At 36.1% G+C, this 21213-nt stretch overlaps 1 protein-coding gene across 2 annotated transcripts in view; it reads right to left on the reverse strand.

Moving 5' to 3' along the window:
- The window catches only part of erc2 (ELKS/RAB6-interacting/CAST family member 2), a 64462-nt gene that overhangs the window by 4568 nt on the left and 38681 nt on the right, over positions 1-21213 (reverse strand). The window contains exons 9-18 of one of the 2 annotated variants that reach the window (XM_051912427.1): positions 19361-19498; positions 18573-18713; positions 18342-18482; positions 16350-16385; positions 12069-12271; positions 6032-6043; positions 3891-4011; positions 3617-3777; positions 3326-3473; positions 2004-2603 (exon numbers count right to left, since the gene is read on the reverse strand). In XM_051912427.1, coding sequence (XP_051768387.1) covers positions 2004-2603; positions 3326-3473; positions 3617-3777; positions 3891-4011; positions 6032-6043; positions 12069-12271; positions 16350-16385; positions 18342-18482; positions 18573-18713; positions 19361-19498 — 1701 coding nt within the window. The remainder of the gene's footprint in view (positions 1-2003; positions 2604-3325; positions 3474-3616; positions 3778-3890; positions 4012-6031; positions 6044-12068; positions 12272-16349; positions 16386-18341; positions 18483-18572; positions 18714-19360; positions 19499-21213) is intronic. The other variant, XM_051912428.1, reaches the window with a different exon arrangement.

Raw genomic sequence — 21213 nt, forward strand, 5'->3', positions numbered from 1 at the left:
ATGAGTTAAAGGTGAAAGAACAGGTTATACTTTATTTCAATAGATAACTAACTCATTAGAGTATTAGATACTCTATGTTCACACTGTCAGTTTTTTGGGATCAGTCAAATCTTTATTAACCGACAGCAGCTTTTATATCTGGGTGGATCATTTGAGTGTGTAGAACACAAAACTGACAGGAGCAGCTTTGCTCGGTGGAAAACAGTGACTGGATCTAAAACCCTCAGATGACACACAGCTCATAAAATCCATTGCTGTAAGTTACTGAAACACACATGACTCTCTCACACTGTATGACGTGACAGACAGCTAGTTGTCCAGTCTGGTTCTGTTCACACAGTGCAGGTTTTCTGAGAACGCAGTTGTGAGTCAAACAGGTGTGAGTTTGGTTATAGAATGCAGGTCTCACTGCCGTAAATAACTGAACTGAGTGTTAATGTAAATGTATAAAGGACTCAAATACCGTATTCTGCTGCTGTGTGAAAGTGGCCTAACAGTAAACTGTTAGGTTACGGTTAGGGTTAGTAGAATAAGTTGACACGTACTTGCAAAGTTACTTACTGTCAATAAGTTTTAGCAGATATTAAGCAGACAGTCTACTAATACTCTAATGACTGTTAATTGACATGTAGCTGCAAAGTTACTTACAGTTTGTACAATGTCAAAAGTGATCTATCGAAATGTTACCAAACACATTATTAAAAAACATTTTCCATAATGGAAATAAATATGGTAAAACTTTAGTATTGGGAACAATTCTCACTTTTAACTAGTTGCTTATTAGCTTTCATATTTGCTGTTTATTAGTACTTATAAAGCACATATTAATGCCTTATTCTGCATGACCATATTCTACATCCCTTAATCCTACCCCATACCTAAACATAAATGTTACAACAACTACCTTACTAACTATTAATAAGCAGTAAATTAAGAGTTTATTGAAGCAAAAGTCGTAGTTAATGGTGAATATGTGTTCCCATACCAAAGTGTTACCATATATATTTATAACAAAATTACTAGGGATGCACCGATCCGATATTCAGATCGGGTATCGGCTCCGATACTGCCATTTTTGCCGGATCGGGTATCCGATATGCACTATATTCCAAGTGTTCTGAAGCCATTTTAATTTGAGGTACAGATAAATATTTAAGTCGTTAAATTAAAGTTCACGTAAATGCCTCCCTCCGCTACGGCTGTCAGTCATTCTCAATTCAGCATTCAAACTGCGTGTCGCGTTCGGTTACAACAGTCAACACAATGAAACTCTCTCCAAGATGAATCCATGTTTCTATTATTATACTTCATCTGTAGATAACGATACCGTTAATGCAATACGCATCAATATATCTTCACTTTGTGCTTTGAACTTTTCAATGCGAAGCACTGCCGCTGCGCGCTGTGACTCCATTTATGCTTCAAGCGCATCATTCTGCACACGGGATGCGCATAAGCGCTTTGTGCCGCTCTGTATGAGAGCCGTTCATATTATAATACTTTTGCGCAATGAAAGATTGTTAATAGCATTTTTTTTGTTCTGTCCTATCTATCATACGTTGCTGCCTCATTAAAAAAAAAAACTCCGCTATAAATTTAAAAGAAATGTCTTTTAATTTTATAGTATAGCCTATATTTATATATAAATATATTTAGTTTTCGGTTAACGCGACCTTTGAGATTATATATTTTATATATATATATATATATATATATATACACGTCACACTACCGCCGGTGACACCCCACGACCGCGGTGGTGCTTTTGTCATGCCGACCGTCACAGCCCTAAGTGAGGCATACAGTTTATTAGGCAATTTAGCACTTTTTTTATTATTACTTGAATATCGGATCGGTATCGGCCGATACTGAATTCCAGGTATCGGATCAGTATCGGAAGCAAAAAAAGCCGGATCGGTGCATCCCTAAAAATTACTAAAACATACACTAATATTAAAATAGAAACTGAATCATTACAATATAAAGATAGCTGAGTTACCAACCTGGTCTGGGGCAGGGCGGTGTCCGGGATGAGGCGGTCCACGGCCTGGACCCCGATGGTGTGGCGGAGGGTGTCGAGGGTGGGGGCCCTGTTGGCCGGGGTGCGGGGGGTGATGGGGGTGCTGCTGCGGGTGTGGGATGGGTTGAGGGTGGGGGCCCTGCTGAGGCGGGGGTCCGTGAGGGTGCTGGGGGTGTGGATGCTGCTGCTGCTGCTGCTGTTGCTGCGGAGGGACCCCGGGATGAGGGTGCTGAGGGTGTTGAGGGTGTTGAAGGTGGGGTGGTTGAGGTCTGGGCTGGTGTGGGTGTGGGCCAGGCGGTTGTGGGTGTTGTGGGTGTTGAGGGTGTTGGGGGTGTTGCGGGTGGGGGTATTGAGGCTGGGGGGGCTGCTGCGGGTGTTGTTGGTGGTGGGGAGGAGGCTGCGGGTGTTGGGGATGGGGCGCATGTGGGTAAGGAGGCTGGTGGGGGTGCTGGGCCTGAGGGTACGGGGGCTGGGGTTGGGGTTGAGGATGAAGGGGTTGAGGCTGCATGTGGGGAGGTGGAGCGTGAGGGTGGTAATGGTCATCCTCGTAGTTGTCAGCAATCAGTTTCATCCTGCTCTGTGTCTATAATGGATAGAAAGAAGTAAGACACAAGCAGCATATACCCACAGACTGATCACATCTCTAAATGGCTTGTACAAATGTAATCGAATTGCTTTTACACAATTTCCAGGAGTCAATGAAGTACAGAAAACATGGTCTTGTTTACAAGGTATCAGGTGGCTACAGTGCCTAATAAGGAAGACTTTCTAATAATATCTTTCAGTCATTCCCAAACAGCAAAGTTGGTATGGCCACAATTTGTGTTGGCAAAACATCTTTCTGAAGCTGAAAAGTTGGGATGCACAATACTGTATATTAGCACCAAATCTGCATTTTTCCCCCCTCAATTTATTGCCTGATATTGGATATTTAATTGTTTTTGGCTATTTTAAGAGTTAGATAACTTGTGCAAGGGATAGAGATAGATTTCAGCAAATATTTAACCCTGTACGACAAAATACGTAACAAATCAATGAAATCCATTGGTTATACTATATATTAAAGCTGCATGATATTGGGGTAAAACAATCTGACATTGTGATACTTTGCCTTTTTTAAAGTATAGATCTATAACATCATCCATTTAACATTTATTGGCCATAAAATGAGAAAATCGACTTGTCAGCATCAGACAGAATTTCAATGTATGTGCAGCTCTGTGAAAAATTGATGATATCTTCACCCTAGACTGCCTTAATACTATGTGTTATTAAATGGGCTTTTGAGTGCAGAAATTCACTGACCTGTTGTTTGAGCTGATGCATCAGTCTGTCCTTCTCTCTTTTCAGGGCCAGCACTTCCTCTTGTGTCTTCTTCTTATTGGAGGAGGACAGCTCCAGCAAAGCAATGTTAGCATCCTTCTCACTGATAGCAGCGAGCAGAGCCTGTTGTCTGAAAAGAACCGACAGTCTGAGATATGTATTCATACACTGAGCAGCTTTCAAGAAAAGGAACGTACACTAAAGACATTTTAGGCATCAAATATTTAAGATCTTGTTGTAAGAAGAAACAGAGTTTATCGCAAGGATTCTTACTTCATCTCTAAGATCTCCTCGAGCTGTTTTCTGCGCTCCTGTCGGAGATTGGTCAGATGGCCGTCTCTCTCAGCCAGAGACTGTTGGGTGGAGGACAGACGCTGCTTGGTGGCATCCAACTCCTGCCTCGTCTTCTCCAAAACATTCATCAACTCCTCCATCTGTGAAATGAAGCAAAATGTGTGCAGGAAAATGAGAAAACCTTTTGTTTTTCTAAGGAAATATAAAGGCGTCATCCATCATCCATTCACAGGCATAAATAACACACACACACCTTTGGGTTGTCCATTGGATTATCCTTGCGCTGGTCTTGCAAGATGTTCCCAGGCCCTTTCTTGTCCATCTGAGGGCCAAGCTTGATGCCTGGGCCCTTTTTATTTTGATCCTTGGTTTGCCTTAAAAAGCATACAAAGTGTCACCTGAATAGTTTAATTTATTGCAATCACAAGTCACCATTTAACCAATCAAGTTATAATGTTCCCAATTAATTATCATATTGAGAGGATGTTAACAGTTTTGTCACGTTGGCCCGAAAAAAAAAAAATTCTTACTCAGTATTTTTGTTTTCCAGTAAAAATCAAGATACATTTACTTGAGAAGCAAAGTGATCAAAATATTAAAGGGATAGTTCACCCAAAAATAAAATTCTGTCATTATTTACTCACCCTCATGTCCTTCCAAATCGGTATGCATTTATTTCTTCTGTAGAATAAAAAAAAAAAAAGATATTTTGAAGAATGTTGTTGGTAATTGTTGTCGGTTCCCAATGACTTCCACTTTTTTTTTTTTTAACTGAAACAGTTTGGTTACCAACATTCTTCAAAATATTTTATTTTGTTTTCCACCGAAGAAAGTCATGCAGGTTTGAAAAGAGTTTATATTTTAAAACAAAGAAGAAGTAAAAAAGCTAACACTGGGATATAAAAAATAAACTTAATCCTGAGGAAAAAACAGTTTAATGTGTCAGATATTTTTTTCTTGTTTTAAGCAAGTCATTTAATTTTGATACATTTTTTCAGACAAAAATCTTTATTACTTATATCCTTTTGCTTAGTAATGAAGCATCTTGAAAAAAATACTGAGTAAGAAAATAATTTTTTGCAGTATAGCCCCACTTAATCCATACTTAAAGGGTTAGTTCACCCTAAAAAGGAAAATTATCCCATGATTTACTCACCCTTAATCCATCCTAGGTATATTTGACTTTCTTCTTTTAGATGAACACAACTGAAGTTATATTTAAAAATATACTGAAAATATTCTGGCTTCCAATATCCTTCCAAGCTTTATAATGGTAGTGACTGACGCTCACAATTTTAAAGCCCAAAAAAGTGTATCCATCTATCATAAAAGTAATCCATAATCCATAATCCAACTCCATGGGGTTAATAAAGGCCTTCTGAAGCGAAGCGATTGGTTTTTGTAAGAAAAATATCCATATTTAAAATTTTAAATTTAAAATTGTAATAACTAGCTTCCGGCAGATGGCCGTACGCATCAATTTGCGGTGGAAGAGTATCCCCTGACCCGAAGCATGACGCAATGACGAACGCGGAAGCGCAGAGGAGAGAGCAAAACAAAACACCAGTCACGAATTAGAAGTCTAAAATGAGAAATTTTAAAGAGAAATGTTGGAGAATTTCGATATAAGAGAAGAGGAGCTTCAGTTTGTTGCCCAGCCCTATTTGTTTAAACCGCGACAGGCGTCTAAGCTTACGATACTCCTACATCCTACGTCAGACATTGATTCAGGGGTTACTCATTTGGCGCAAGTCGATTTGCGCAGTATGTGTACGGTTGTCTGGCAGAAGCTTTAAATATGGATATTTTGGATAAATATGGATATATGGATATTTTTCTTACAAAAACCCATCACTTCACTTCAGAAGGCCTCAATTAACCCCCTGAAGCCGTATGAATTATATTTATGATGGATGGATGCACTTTTGAGGGGCTTCAAAACGGGCACCCCCGTTCACTTCCATTATAAAGCTTGGTAGAGCCAGGATATTTTTAAATATAACTCTGATTGTGTTTGTCTGAAAGAAGATAGTCATATACACCTAGGATGGCTTAAGGGTGAGTAAATCATGGGATAATTTTCATTTTTGAGTAAATTATCCCTTTATAAGATTTCAAAGGATCCACTTAACAGCAGGGAATGCCATTTGGTTTGATATTTCGTTATGTAACATTCAAACTTTTTAAAGTGTGTTTTAAGTGTCCAAACACATTTTGGGGTATGTGTGATTAGTAAGTGCAAATAACACCATAACACCATGAAATGAGACTCGTAGCCATGAAAACAACACACTATATGCAAAAGCGAGAAACACGACACAGTTATCACATGAACAAAACACGCTTGGTTATTGCTCAGAAAGGAGGTGGACACCTGAGGAACACCCTACTTACCTGGGAGCAAGACTGGCGGTGGAGGAAGAGGAGGGAGGAAGGATGCAGGAAGGGCAGAAACGGGAAGGAAGAGAAGCCACAACACAGCAAAAAAGGAAGGAAAGGAGAAATAAAACTTTAGAATTCTCAGAAACAAAGCAGAAAACAGCTGGAAAGTGTCAAGTGAGAAAATAGGAGTGGTTTAAAATGGCTCCTAAGATCAACAAGACAGGATGCAAGACGCTATCATCTCAAATCATCACCGTCAGTGGATATGCCACTGAGTCCAGATCTGCAGGGGCCCACAAGAGTGCCAACATGCAGCAACCCAACCAGCCGAGCCGCAGTGAGGGACTGCACGGGGTGGCAAACGGGGCAAGAGCGCTCAGGCATGAGGGTGCAAACCTACTTGAGGAACACCAGACCCTACCTAAAGTAACCAGCTCATTCACAGAGCACAACGGGGCCTGCAATGCCGCCGAACGTCTCATGCAGGCCAGTGAGACGGCCGTTTTGGGGGAATTTCGCAGGCTGAGGTGGGTGGATCATTCAGAAGAGTGAGAGGGAAGGGAGGAGAGATGGTGTTAGGAAGCAGAAAGAGGAGAGGGGATGCAGATAAGCATGTGAAATGGGTGTTCAAGGGTCAGGAAACAGGGCTCCGCTGCTTGCCAAAGCCCTCGTATGCCAGCAACACCAAGCGGCAAGCACAGAGATCACAGAAGCGTGTGTGTGTAAAAGAGTAACAAATGCAGAACATGTTAACATGTCACATAAGCAGTAATAAAATACACCAAGATAATAGCATTAGTTAACAAATGCATGAGGAAAAAAAAACAGTTTTGAAGTCTAATTTCAAGAATAGTTCACCTAAAAATAAAAATTGCGGTCATTTACTCACTTTTTAATGTACAATATTTTCAAACATGCATGACTTGCTTTCTTCAACAGAACACAAAAGGAGATATGATTTAATATGAGATGTACTAGCTGCAGAAGAGTGCATTATTAATTTTCACTAAAAAAATTACTTAAGTTTAAATTAGTATTTCTTACACAAATCCACTTCAAAAGATTTGGTATATAATGCATGAGTCATATGAACTACTTAATGAGTCATATAAACTACTACTATTTGTTTCTTGTTTTAAACATAAAGTCACTTAATTTTGTTAATTTTTTCAGACAAGCCTTGTGAAATCTTATGTCATTTGGCTTCTCAAGTAAATGTATCTTGATTTTTTGTGCATTTTTGAAGCTCAACAGCATGTGTCCCCATTTATTGACATATGATTCAGTTGAATCAAACTGAATCAACACTGAACTGACACTATTGTCTTTTATAGAGCTGCTTTACAGCAGAATTGAATTCTGTTTGTGTAACTGATCATTATTTTCCTTTTTTATCACTGTAAAGCTGCTTTGAAACAATCGGTATTGTATAAAGTGATATAAAAATTAAGGTGACTTGACTTGGTAGGTGTAAACAACTTCTCCTTTTGTATTCTATGGAAGAAAAGACAATCAGCTTGATAACATGAGTGTGAGTAAAAATGATATATATTTTTTTTTTTAGGTAAACTGTCCCTTTAATCTTGGTGCGCTTTCGGAATACACATTAACATGTTTCCATGCCAACATCAACACGACAGATATATCAAGTGTGCAATTATCACACATCTGACACAATGTGAAAAAAAGTATTGTGCTGAAACAGAGGAACCATTTTGATTAAAACTGAGATATTTTACATTCTCTATCCACTGCACAAAAACACATTATAGAACAGATATAGTGATAAAAGGAAAACGTGCACTTTGGTTGATTTACACATAAGCTCTGTTCCAAAGCCGAGTGAGATGCCTACCTAGGCAACATATTTATGCACTATAGGTGCACTCATAACATGTTCAAAACTGTAGACAGCAATATCTTAGATATGTAATTTCTGACAAAATCTAAGGTAGCATTAAATTAATCCTTTACATATTTACCATTTAAAAGTTTGGGGTCGGTAAGAATTTTTTAATGGTTTTAAAAGAAGTCTCTTCTGCTCACCAAGGCTGCATTTATTTGATCAAAAATACAATAAAAACAGCAATAATGTGAAATATTATTACTATAAAGTAAAGTAACTGTTTTCTATGTGAATATATTTGAAAATGTAATTTATTCCTGCGATTCACAGCTGAATTTTCAGCATCATTACTCCAGTTTTCAGTATCACATGATCCTTCAGAAATCATTCAAATATAATAAAAGATTTCACAAGTATAAAAAAAATAAAAAGCTAAAAAAAAAAACTAAAAAAAAACAATTGTGCTGTTTAACATTTTTGTGGTAACCATGATCCGTTTCTTTTTAGGATTCAATGATGAATAAAGTACAAAAGAACAGCATTTATTTGAAATCTTTTGTAATGCAAATTAATGTCTTCACTGTCATTTTTGATCAATTTAATGTATCTTGCTGTATAAAAATATTAATTTCTTTGTAAAAAAAAAAAAAAAAACAGTCTTACTGACCACAAACTGTTGAAGAGTCCTAGAATGCACTGTGACAAGATCAAGATGGCAAGATTTTGGTTAAAACTGAGATATTTTACATTCTCTATCCACTGCACAAAAACACATTATAGAACAGATATAGTGATAAAAGGAAAACGTGCACTTTGGTTGATTTACACATAAGCTCTGTTCCAAAGCCGAGTGAGCCACTTAAGAGGGTCTAACTTACTTAGGATGCTGCCTATGTAGACGGTGAGGCATCTCACAAGAATTTAGAAGAGAGTCCGATACATGCACAAGAAACGGCATACACAACCACAAAACACGTTATACACACATCTTATTTTCTGAGCTGTCTCAATCCACTGATTTTACATCAATGCAATCTGGCACATATTTACGACATTATAAGTAATAAAACAGTCCTTTCCTTTGTTAGAAAAACCAGTGAATGAGAGACAGCCGTGCAACGGGGACATCAAGGCATCAAACAGCCACACAGCAGTTGCAGACAGATAAATGCAGCCGAGCCGTGGTGCCAGGACAGAGCACTCACTTTCCCAGGAAGTCCCACACCATGCCCCCAATCTGCTGGGGGGCAGCGGACACAGAGGGGGGAGGGTCAGAGGGGGCTCTGCCACCAGGGCGGGGCAAGGGGCGGGCAGCGTGGGGAGGGGGGCTGGGCCATAGTTAAGGAGGTATGAGTTATGAAGTTATGGATGGAGGTAATACGAGTGAAGAATGATAGAACGACAGACAGACAGACAGACAGACAGATAGATAGATAGATAGATAGATAGATAATGTTAGACAGACAGACATAGACAGACAGACAGAAGAAGAAGAATAAGAGTTGCAGGACAGGAAGATGGACAAGAAATTACGAACAAGAAATGAGTGTTTTTATGTCATGAAGGAAAAACAGGAGGAACAGAAGGAGGTCGGAAAAAGAGAAAGACCAAAAGACAGAAAAGAGAAAGAGTTGGCGAGACGGTAAAAAAAAACAGAAACACACATGGTTAATCAAACCACATTAACACTGAAGCATGAGCGTGTCAACTGAGAAAAAGCAACAAGACTGAGCCAGAGCTGAAGAACCTATGAGGAATTGAACTTACTGTCTGATGCTCAAAACTATTACAAGGGCTGTTCACACTGACAGTGATTTTTATTGATTTTTTTTTTTTTTTGGAACAGAAAAAGTTTGTATATATATTGCAGCACTGCATAATGCATGTTATAAACAAGATGATTTAAAGCACATCAATCAAAATCACTTTGAATATGGTTGGTTTTTCATCTATCCTTTTGTGGATATAATTTTAATTAATATTAAAACATTTATTAAATATTATAATATATTAAATAATTTAATTAACTTTTTAATAATTAATTTAATTTAATATTAAATAAATAAATAAATAAAAATTCATTTTTATTTTATATATATTTTAGATTATTTTTAAATACATTTTTTATTGTTATATATGTATAAAATTATGTATAAAATATATGACTATATGTATACATATACGGCACATTTTATTACTGCTTTTTTGCATGAAATTTAACCTTTCACAACTTTGTTGTATCAATGATTTATGGTCACTTTCAAATTGCTGTTAGTGTGAACGGCCATTCAGGATGATGTACAATCTGAACATACAGGACTAGCATGGACCTGATATCTTAGATGAACTACTCAACAACTAAACAGAAGAATTTAAAAGAAGAGATATGGAGGCAGTTGTACACGAACATGCCAAAACACACACAGTTTTGTCAGGAATAGCAGTCATCACAGCGCATGAAGAGAGAGGCAATTCACAACCACTAAACACGAGCTCAATATCAATATTCAGAACATGTCAGAAACACACAGAATACTGATGACCTCATGAATGCATGATTCCAGGAAACAGCATAAATATTTGCAATCATCATCAATTTAACCACTAGGAGATGCATTATTGACGGCAGCTCTGAGAGTACAGCGCGGTTTGTACCGCATCAGTAACAAAACAGCCATTGACATCAGCATTTTGATGTTATATCCCTGCAGAATTTTATATTTAGCAGTACAGTAGAAACTGTCAACTGATGCTGTGAGATAACGGCAAAACGAGAGATCAGTCCTGACTCCTGATGCTGCTTTATTAAAATTGCAGACTTCATAAATACGTTTCAGCTTGTCAAATCTTTACACTACCAGGGAAATGTTAAAACATATTTATTCATTGCTTATTTTTACTATTTTCAACATTTTATATAGTGATAGTGAAGTCAAGTCATTTTTGAAACTATAAAAAAACACAAATTGAAGTATTTGAGTTATGTAGTAACTACTAAAATCACCATGAAGTCAAAATTGCAGATTCTTATTTTTTTATGGAACATTGTAGTATTTATTATAAAACAATGTATATATTCAGATCATTTTTTAAATTCATGTGCCCTCATAATCTTTAATCAAAATAACTTCCCCTCCCTCTTGCAGCGACTTTCCTTCTCTGATGATGTGTTTACTGGCGTGAGGGTGGGGCAACCTGTCACTCACATGATCCACCAATAGAAAACGACAACCATCCAATCAATTCCCGGTGGACAAAATCAAGTCCCGCTCTACATTTTTTATTCACTCGGACATACGTCACAATAGTATGGAAGCTTGTTTCCGCCATTAAATAAAAAATAAAAAAGGTAATTGTGACTTTTTATCTCACAATTTTGACTTTTTTTCTCAGAATTGTGAGATATAAACTCACAATTGTGAGTTATAAAGCCAGAATTGCATGATATAAAGTCAGAATTGGTGATATAAAATCAAAATTATGAGTTATAAAGTCAGAATTGCGTGATATAAAGTCAAAATTGCGAGTTATAAAGTCAGAATTGTGAGATATAAACTCGTAATTGCGTGTTATGTCCAACTGTGAGGGAAAAAAGAATGACGTTTTTTCTCAGAATTGCAAGTTTATATCTCACAATTCTGACTTTATAACTCACAATTGAGAATTACCTTTTTTATTTTTTTTTTTAACTTTTTAATAAAAGAGTGTCGCAACTTTAAACAAATCAAATATCTTATATTTTATATTATATCACAAATATATTCTTTGTCTGTTTACCAGCTCTTCACAGGAGGTGCATCTTGGGATGCAGTTTAAAATGTATTGGAAAACACTTCACTATTTGGCCAAACTCATTTGTAAAAAAATAAAAACTTTAATTAAAATGTGAATTTAATTAAAATAATAGTGAAAATAGTGAAAATAACTAAACCTTTTTTATTAATTATTCCTTTGTAAATATTAATTAGTTTATAATGCATACATATATGCATACAATACAATAAATGCATACATAGTCACGACTTCTACAAAACTAATTTCAAGTATTTAAGTATATGTATTTAGATCAAGAGGTTTTTAAGATCATAATAATGCAGTCTGCACAAGTCAAGTGTGTCCAAGTGTATGACTAGTATGTGACTTACATGCTCAACATCTCACTTCCAAAAGCTTTAGAAAGTAAATAAGTGTCTTTTTTCTCACCTCTCCAGTTCTGCGATCTTCTTATCCTTGTCATTTTTCTCCGTCTCCACCTCTCTCAGAATCTCCAGTAACCTCTCGACCTCGCTCTGGGCTTTGCTGGACTCCTCTTTGTAGAAGGACACCTCCTTCTCCAGAAGTTTGACCCGGTCCACATACTCTGGGTTCCCACGTGAGCTTTGCTGCACCTCCACCTCATGGGCCTTCTGTATGGGGATCATGGGAAGGCACCGCCATAGAAACCAGTTAAATAAACACAGCCACAGCCAATCAAAATGAATGAATGAAGAAAAATTCTGAACACCAACACATATGCCAGACTAGAGGGGTCTTTGGGCTTCACAAAGCAGATAATCAGCCAAGCTTTAAATGCAAAAATTCCAAAGATTAAATGCACTTATTTTGCTTGTTGCAGTTGAAACTGTCGTTGAATACTGTAGAACTGAGGAAATAGCAGTTATGAATAATTTCCTTTGCAATATTTAAACGCAGCCTTGCTTAATTTGTAAAACACTACAAGCATTTTAAAACACAGTTTACATCGGCATGTTTAAAATGAGCGCACAATGGATCACATACAGTGTTGGGTAAGTTACTCTAAAAAAGTAATTAATTACTAGGTACTAATTACATCTTCAACTATGTAATTAGATTACTTTACTAATTAGTCTTTATAAAAATTATTAGATTACTTATTACTAATTACTTTCTAAATCCCATATCAACCTCGACCAGTTGAACAATACAAGAACAGACACAAAACTGCACTTTTGATTCGTTCAAATAAACAATATACAATTGCATAAATTATGCTTGAACTGACCAAAGTGTGTAAAGAGATAAGGTTACATTAAAATCATATCAAATTTTGATGTTAAATCCACTATTATTTTATATAGAATTGTTCTAATCTATACAGTATTTAATGCAATTACATCAGAAGTAACTGTAATTAAATTACAGAAAAATTAAGAGTAATCCCTTACTTTACATTTTCAAGGGAAAAGTAATTAAATTAGAGTAATTACATTAGTAATTAATTACACCCAACACTGAGCACATACAATACAAAATTAAAGAAAGCGAAAGCATATATAATCCAAGATGATGTGGTCATAAAACCAAAAGTTGTTACAAAGGCAAATGATCAAAGCTGACACTCCAGATTCTCAAAATGATCACATGACATGAGAGGAATTAAACACACAAGACAGAGGAACATGCAACGCAACATGCAAATGTGGATTTTAGCTCCAAGGTTCAGTGGTAAGATTCTTTGCAATGCGGTTATGCGTGTTCAAATATCTGAGTATTAAGTTCAAGGAAACAGATTAGTAAACATTGGAAGCATGAGGAAACAATACAGTTTTTGAACATTCTGAACATTCTGTTTCACAGAATGCTTTTGAATCACACTAAATTCTGTTTTGTCCCATTGGTTTGGTCTACATATGATAAAAACACTAAATTAACACTAAATTAAATTATTAATGCAAAATTCTGAAAAGACCTATAGAGCATGAGAACTATGGAAGAATATTACAGAAAAATAATAAAATAAAATCTAATCAAATAAAAATATTTTACTTAGTTTTAATTTGTAATTAATTCTCACATTTTTGTACTGTGAAATGTACTATATATTAAATCATTTATATTATATTTTCTCTATACGCAAGGCCAAATATAAACTAGCTGCTTCAGGCCTCTACAACAACAAAAACCTCCAAAAATAGCTGTTCATAATGAACATATTTTATTGTTTCTGTATTACAGGATGAAACTTAAAGGGGACCTATAATGCCCCTTTCATAAGATGTAATATGTCCAGAATGTGTCTGTGAAGTTTCAGCTCAAAATACCCCACAGATCATTTATAATAACTTGTCAAATTTGCCCCTAAAGTGCCCCAAAGGCGGCTATGAAAATAAATTTGCATTGTTTATCCTTTTGATCTTTCATTCAAAATATTTACAAAATTATAGCCTTTCATTGAAGGAAAAGAATTGAAAATCACATTATGAAATACATGTTTTTCTCCAAAACACGTTGGCCACAATTATTGGCACCCTTTTATTCAAAACTTTTTGCAACCTCCTTTTGCCAAGATAACAGCTCTGAGTCGTCTTCTATAATGCCTGATGAGTTTTGAGAACACCTGACAAAAGATCAGAGACCATTCATTCATGCAGAATCTCTCCAGATCCTTCAGATTCCCAGCTCCATGCTGGTGCTTCTTCTCTTCAGTTCACTCCACTCATTTTCTTAGGGTTCAGGTCAGGGGACTGGGACGACCATGGCAGAAGCTTCATTTTGTGCTCAGTGACACATTTTTGTGTTGGTTTTGATATTTGTTTTGGATCATTGTCCTGATGGAAGATCCAACCACGGCCCATTATTGGATTTCTAGCAGAAGCAGTCAGGTTTTGATTTTTATCTGTTGGTATTTGCTAGAATCCATGATACCGAGATGTCCAGGACCTCCAGGAGAAAAATAGGCCCACAACATTAAAGATCCAGCAGTATATTTAACCGTGGGCATGGGGTACTTTTTATCCAGGTGTGCACCAAACCCATCTGGTGAGTTTGCTGCCAAAAAGCTCTTTTTTTAGTTTCATCTGACCATAGAAGCCGGTCCCGTTTGAAGTTCCAGTCTTGTCTGACAACTGAATATGCTGGAGATTGTTTTTGGATGAGAGCAAAGGATTTTTCTTGAAACCCTCCCAAACAACTTGTGGGGATGTAGGTGCTGTTTGATAATTTTTTTAGGCTTTTTGTGACTCAAGACTCAACTAATTTTTGCAATTCTCCAGCTGTGATCCTTGGAGAGTGTTTGGCCACTCAAATTTTCCTCCTCACTTCACATTAGGATGATTTAGACACACGTCCTCTTCCAGGCAGAGTTGTAACATCTTTAGTTGATTGGAACATCTTAATTATTGCCCTGATAGTGGAAATGGGGATTTTCAATGCTTTAGCTATTTTCTTACAGCCACTTTCTATTTTGTGAAGCTCAACAATCTTTTGCTGCACATTAGAACTATATTCTTTGGTTTTACTCATTGTGGGGAATTTGGCCTTTGTGTTTCCTCATGTTTGTACTCCTGTGGAACAGGAAGTCATGGCTGGACAATTGCATGCTCCTAGTCACCCTGGTGTGCTAAAAAAATGTAAATATGAATGAGAATATACTTCAGAGATATTTCACTCATAAGAATTTCTAGGGGTGCCAATAATTGTGGCCAACATGTATTGGAGAAAAACATTTATTTCATGATGTGAGTTCCCCCCCACTTTCAATTGTTTTACTTCGATGAAAGGTTAGAATTTTGTGATTTTTTTGAATGAACGATCAAAAGGATAAACAACGCAGATTTATTTTCACAGCCACCTTTGCTCATATTTATTAAGGGTGCCAATAATTGTGGAGGGCACTGTATTTGGGTGTGAGCAAAAACACACAGTTTTTGTGTGTCCCTTTAAATACAAATAAGCTGCTGCTCCCGGCCCCATATCCAGAAGAGGGTGGAGCTTTAACAGCTTGTGCTTCGGTTGCTCAACAACAACAAAGCTGAAGAATCTCCCGTCGGACACTGATGGAGAGACTCAGGAAGAAGTTTCAACTTAGAATGCAATTGGACGTTTCTGAATGGTTAGTAGTTAAATTTATGTAGCTGCTGTGGAGTTGATTCAACTCATGGACTAGCATGTGCCGTCATGTTAATCTTTTGTGCAAATCCAGTGTTGAACTGACCCTTGTTTGTGAAGCAGTCTGTCGTAAAATGACGGCATGGTAACAACACTCTACTACAACAACTCTTCCTCTTCTCTGAAGCAGCCCAACATGGCCTCAACCCCTTTGTTGCGTGTTTCTGGGGGCAGGGCTTATGTAAATTTTAAGGTTAGTGATGTCACAAACCCGGGAAGAAGCTCGTTGTAGTCCCTACCAGCCGTTTGTTGTAGTCCTTAAAAAGTGATATCTGTAAAAGAAAATATCTCTCTTTGCGTTGAACTTTGAGCGTCGTAACTTTGCAGATGTTGTTTATGCTCAAACACACACACATTACAAGCTAACTAAAGTTTAAAAAAGTGAAATCATAATCAAGGACCCTTTTAAAGTTCATCAGACCATAAATTATAACTCCTGCTCTCTAAGCCAGCGGGGTTGAATTCCTTATAGACCTTTACAAGTTAAATTAGTAGTTAAAGATAAAGAAAGAAACTAAGAGTGTAGTGTCCTCATGCTTTCAACATGTGCTAGTACAGATTCAGAGAGACACTTACGGGATTGTTCATTTGACTGAACAGCTGCTCTGCTTGCTACATTGCAAAGGAGGGAATCATGGGAAATGAGGAGGAGGAGGAGTATGAAGAGACCCAGTAAAACAGCACAAGCTTTATCATTAGCTCTTCTTTCAGGTTAATGATAATGTTCTACACAGGAGAATATAAGTAACCAGAGAGCAGCATAAGAACAAAAAGAAGCCAACTGATTCTCAAATCCGAGCGAGCCGCCGACCTAGACAGCATTTTTTGATCATTGTAGTCACATTACAAACATTTTAATTGAACGATGTCCCCAAAAATGCAGTTTAGGCTTGCGGTTCATAAGGTTTTGAGACACAGCTGCTGTCAGATAAGAGAAATTAGACAAACACAGCAACATCTTATCACTACTTCAGTACAGCTCCCATGATGCCCTCTAAAATGAGTGACCATTAAGCTGATGCAGAAAACACATTCAATGAAACAACTGGCTCATTCATTGAACGTAATTCCAGTGGTAGCGATTAGTGGTTGACTGATGTGGGTCTTTAAAAAGGTAGATGCTCCTAGAGTAGGATGGGTAATATAATGCCAGAATCTATACAGAGAGACCACATTGAAAATCTGGGATTAATTTCAAATAAAACTTAGAATAAACTTTGAGGATTAAAAAACAGTAATATAAAACAAAGAAATGTTATCCTGTGAAATATTATTTTAAATAATGGACTTTCACTAATCAAATGTAATTTTTGACATTCGTCATGTGAACTGATGAAAAGTCACTTTTCACTAAGATTGTAATACTGATTATATATACAGTACTGTTCAAAAGTTTGGGATCGGTAAGAATTATAAATGTTTTTGAAGTTTTGGTGAGTTCTCTTATACTCATCAAGGCTGCATTTATTTGATACAGTAAAATAGTAATATTGTGAAATATTATTACAATATAACATACTGTAACTGTTTTCTATGGAAGCCCATTTCCGCCACTAAATAAAAAAATAAAAGCAGTAATTGCGACTTTTTATCTCAGAATTTTTTCTCACAATTGTGAGTTCTAAAGTCAGAATTCTGAGATATAAACTTGCAATTGCATGATATAAAGTCACAATTCTGACTTTTTTTCTCGCAATTGTGAGATATAAACACAATTGTGTGAAACTTTTTTTCTCACAATTCTGACTTTTTCTCGCAATTGTGAGTTTATATCTCAGAATTGTGACTTTATATCACGCAATTGCGAATTTATATCTCAGAATTGTGAGATATAAACTCGTAATTGCGAGATAAAAAGTCAGAATTCTGAGATGAAAAGTCGCAATTACTGTCTTTATTTTTTTATTTAGTGGCGGAAATGGGCTTCCATAGTTTTCTATTTTAATATATTATTAAAAATGTAAATAAAAATAAATAAATTAAATGTAATTTATTCCTGTGATGCAAAGCTGAATTTTCAGCATCATTACTCCAGTCTTCAGTGTCACATGATCCTTCAGAAATCATTCTAATATGCTGATTTGCTGCTCAAGAAATTTTTATTATCAATGTTGAAAACATTTTTATTGAAATGTGATGCATTTTTTCAGTGTTCTTTAATGAACAGAAAGTTCAGAATAACAGCATTTATTTTTTAAAACAATGTAAAAGTCTTTATTATAGTCAGTTGGATCAATTTAATGCATCCTTGCTGAACAAAAGTACTTTCTTCAAAAAAATCTTTTTAACCCCAAACTTTCGAAAGGTAGCGTAATATATATTGCTAAAATTAAATAGCAAAAACATATCTATTTTTTCTTATTTTATGTAATATTTATTCACTACAAATATCCCAAAACAAAAATGTGCAGTTTCTATTGACAAAGCTGTCAGCTGATTCTGGAGTCAACACAAGAGGGAACAACCACTTTTATTAAGTGCCAAAGTGGCACAGTTAATGACCGATTCTGATAATCCTAAAATGTGTGAAAATATTGAATTATCATGATGCCAGAAGGAAAATCATACCTTTTGTAACTGTGTCTCCAATTTATTGCATTCCTCTTTCTTCTGCTCGATTGCGATCTCAAGAGACTTGAGTTTGGAGTCTTTCTTGAGACCCGATGAGGCCAGTGAGGAGGCGTGTTCTTTTAAATCTATGAGACTCGACTGGAGGAGGAGGAAGACGAGACGAGAGCTGACAGTCTGACCAAAAACTCGAAGAAAACACAACAGACATGCATGCAATCACTGACGTACCTCTTTCTCTGTTAGCTCCAGCTGTAAAGAGTTCACCTTTTCTTTCAGGTCTTTATTCTCTTTTTTATATGAGTCCACCTCCTCTAGTCTCTCTCGGTCTTCCCTCTCTCTTTGCTCTTTCAGGCGCTCAATAATTCGCTCCTGTGACAAAAACACATTGCACCTGCACTCACGGCTAATTGAGCATGCTACAACTATTTACACTTCCCTAACACTCATGGTTTATCAATAAATGTCTGTATATGTCTTCATTCTTCACAGTTTAGGGGACAACTTTTTGTGCGACGAGAATACTTTTTGTGCGCAAAACAAAACAAAAATAATTCTCGTCACTTCATAACATTAAGGTTGAACCACTGTAGTCACGTTGACTATTTCAACAATGTCTTTACTACCTTTCTGGACCTTGAATGTGGTACTTATGTTGCTTTCTATGGGGGATTTCTTGGATTTCATCAAAAATATCTTAATTTGTGTTCTGAAGATGAACGAAGGTCTTACGGGTGTGGAACAACATGAGGGTGAGTAATTAATGACAGAATTTTCATTTTTGGTTGAACTAACCCTTTAAATACTATGAATATGTCATGCCCAGCGTGTTGTAGAAGGCAATTTCTCAAACTTTTCATGCAGGCATTAATGTTGAACTTCATTTATAGTGAAAAATGTTAGAAAGAAGCTTTGCAAAAGGGCTCTCCAAAAACCTAAAATCAACATATATGAGGCAGCTCTGATTTTATGTGATCTACATTTTCATTTCCAGTGATGTTTAGGATGGTTTCTGGTACCTTCTCAGACAGAGCTTCCTCTAGCGTGGCGAGGGCAGTATCGGTGTTGCTAGAGTCCGTCTGGAGAGACTTCACTCTGTCCTTTAGATTCCCGAGCTGTTTATCTTTATCCCTCAGCTGCTCCTGAAGGTTTTCAATCTAAGAGAAAGGAAGAAGTTTGTATTTAGCAAACATCTAACTGTTTATCCAGAGTTTGGAGTTCTCTTTTCATTGAAAACTCATGATTGATGCTGCAGTGATGATGTATTTTTGTATGCCAACCCGCAATAAAAACCCAACAGGATTCTTCCACTGGTTTTTGGATTATTGCAGAAAAAAATGCTCTGTGACCAACAAAAGTTTATGATTCTTCTATGTTTTGTTCGTCAAGATAATTTTCACAAATTAACAACTTTTTTGAAGCATAAATACAATCGGCACACGTAAAAAGCTAAACGTAGGCTATATCTGAACCACGGTCACATGACTTAAACATCACAACCAATAAGCTCCAAAAAAAAAACAAAAAAAAATCACAAGTAGGGTATTACTGTATATAATGTATTTTTTGTTGTAAATAAAATAAAACTTGAAAATATCTTGTGCTTGTTTTAACCACATACCTTATTTCAGGCATTTAACTAAAGGCCATATTCTAAAAACCTACGGACTTTGGGACGATGAAAATCTTTTTCCGTGTTTTAAGATTCCATTCCTATGGAAGCTTGTTTCCGGCATGAAATAAAAACTAAAAAAGGTAATTGTGACTATGTATCTCCCAATTCTGACTTTTTTTCTCGCAATTGCAAGATATAAACTTACGTCAGAATTGCGAGGTTTAAAGTCAGAATTGCATGATATAAAGTCAGAATTGCGAGATATAAAGTCAGAATTATGAGATATAAAGTCAGAATTGTGAGATATAAAGTCAGAATTTAGTTATAAAGTCAGAATTGTGAGATTTAAGTCAGAATTGTGAGATATAAAGTCAGAATTGCAAGTTATAAAGTCAGAATTGTGGGATATAAAGTCAGAATTGAGTTATAAAGTCAGAATTTTGAGATATAAAGTCAGAATTGAGTTATAAAGTCAGAATTTTGAGATATAAAGTCAGAATTGTGAGATACAGTCAGAATTGTGAGATATAAAGTCAGAATTGTTAGATATAAAGTCAGAATTGCAAGTTATAAAGTCAGAATTGTGAGATATAAAGTCAGAATTGAGTTATAAAGTCAGAATTTTGAGATATAAAGTCAGAATTGAGTTATAAAGTCAGAATTGCATGATATAAAGTCAGAATTGTGAGATATAAAGTCAGAATTGTGAGTTATAAAGTCAGAATTGCGAGATATAAAGTCAGAATTGTGAGTTATAAAGTCAGAATTGTGAGATATAAACTCAGAATTGTGAGATATAAAGTCAGAATTGAGAGATATAAAGTCAGAATTGCGAGTTATAAAGTCAGAATTGTAAGATATAAAGTCAGAATTGTAAGTCATAAAGTCAGAATTGTAAGATATAAAGTCAGAATTGTAAGTTATAAAGTCAGAATTGTGAGATATAAAGTCAGAATTGCGAGGTTTAAAGTCAGAATTGCGTGATATAAAGTCAGAATTGTGAGATAAAGTCAGAATTGCGAGATATAAAGTCAGAATTGTGAGATATAAAGTCAGAATTGCGAGGTTTAAAGTCAGAATTGCGTGATACAAAGTCAGAATTGCGTGATATAAAGTCAGAATTGTGGGATATAAAGTCAGAATTGAGTTATAAAGTCAGAATTTTGAGATATAAAGTCAGAATTGAGTTATAAAGTCAGAATTTTGAGATATAAAGTCAGAATTGTGAGATACAGTCAGAATTGTGAGATATAAAGT

This window comes from Ctenopharyngodon idella, chromosome 11 (assembly GCF_019924925.1).
Source record: "Ctenopharyngodon idella isolate HZGC_01 chromosome 11, HZGC01, whole genome shotgun sequence".
In the NCBI taxonomy this organism is placed as follows: Eukaryota; Metazoa; Chordata; class Actinopteri; order Cypriniformes; family Xenocyprididae; genus Ctenopharyngodon; species Ctenopharyngodon idella.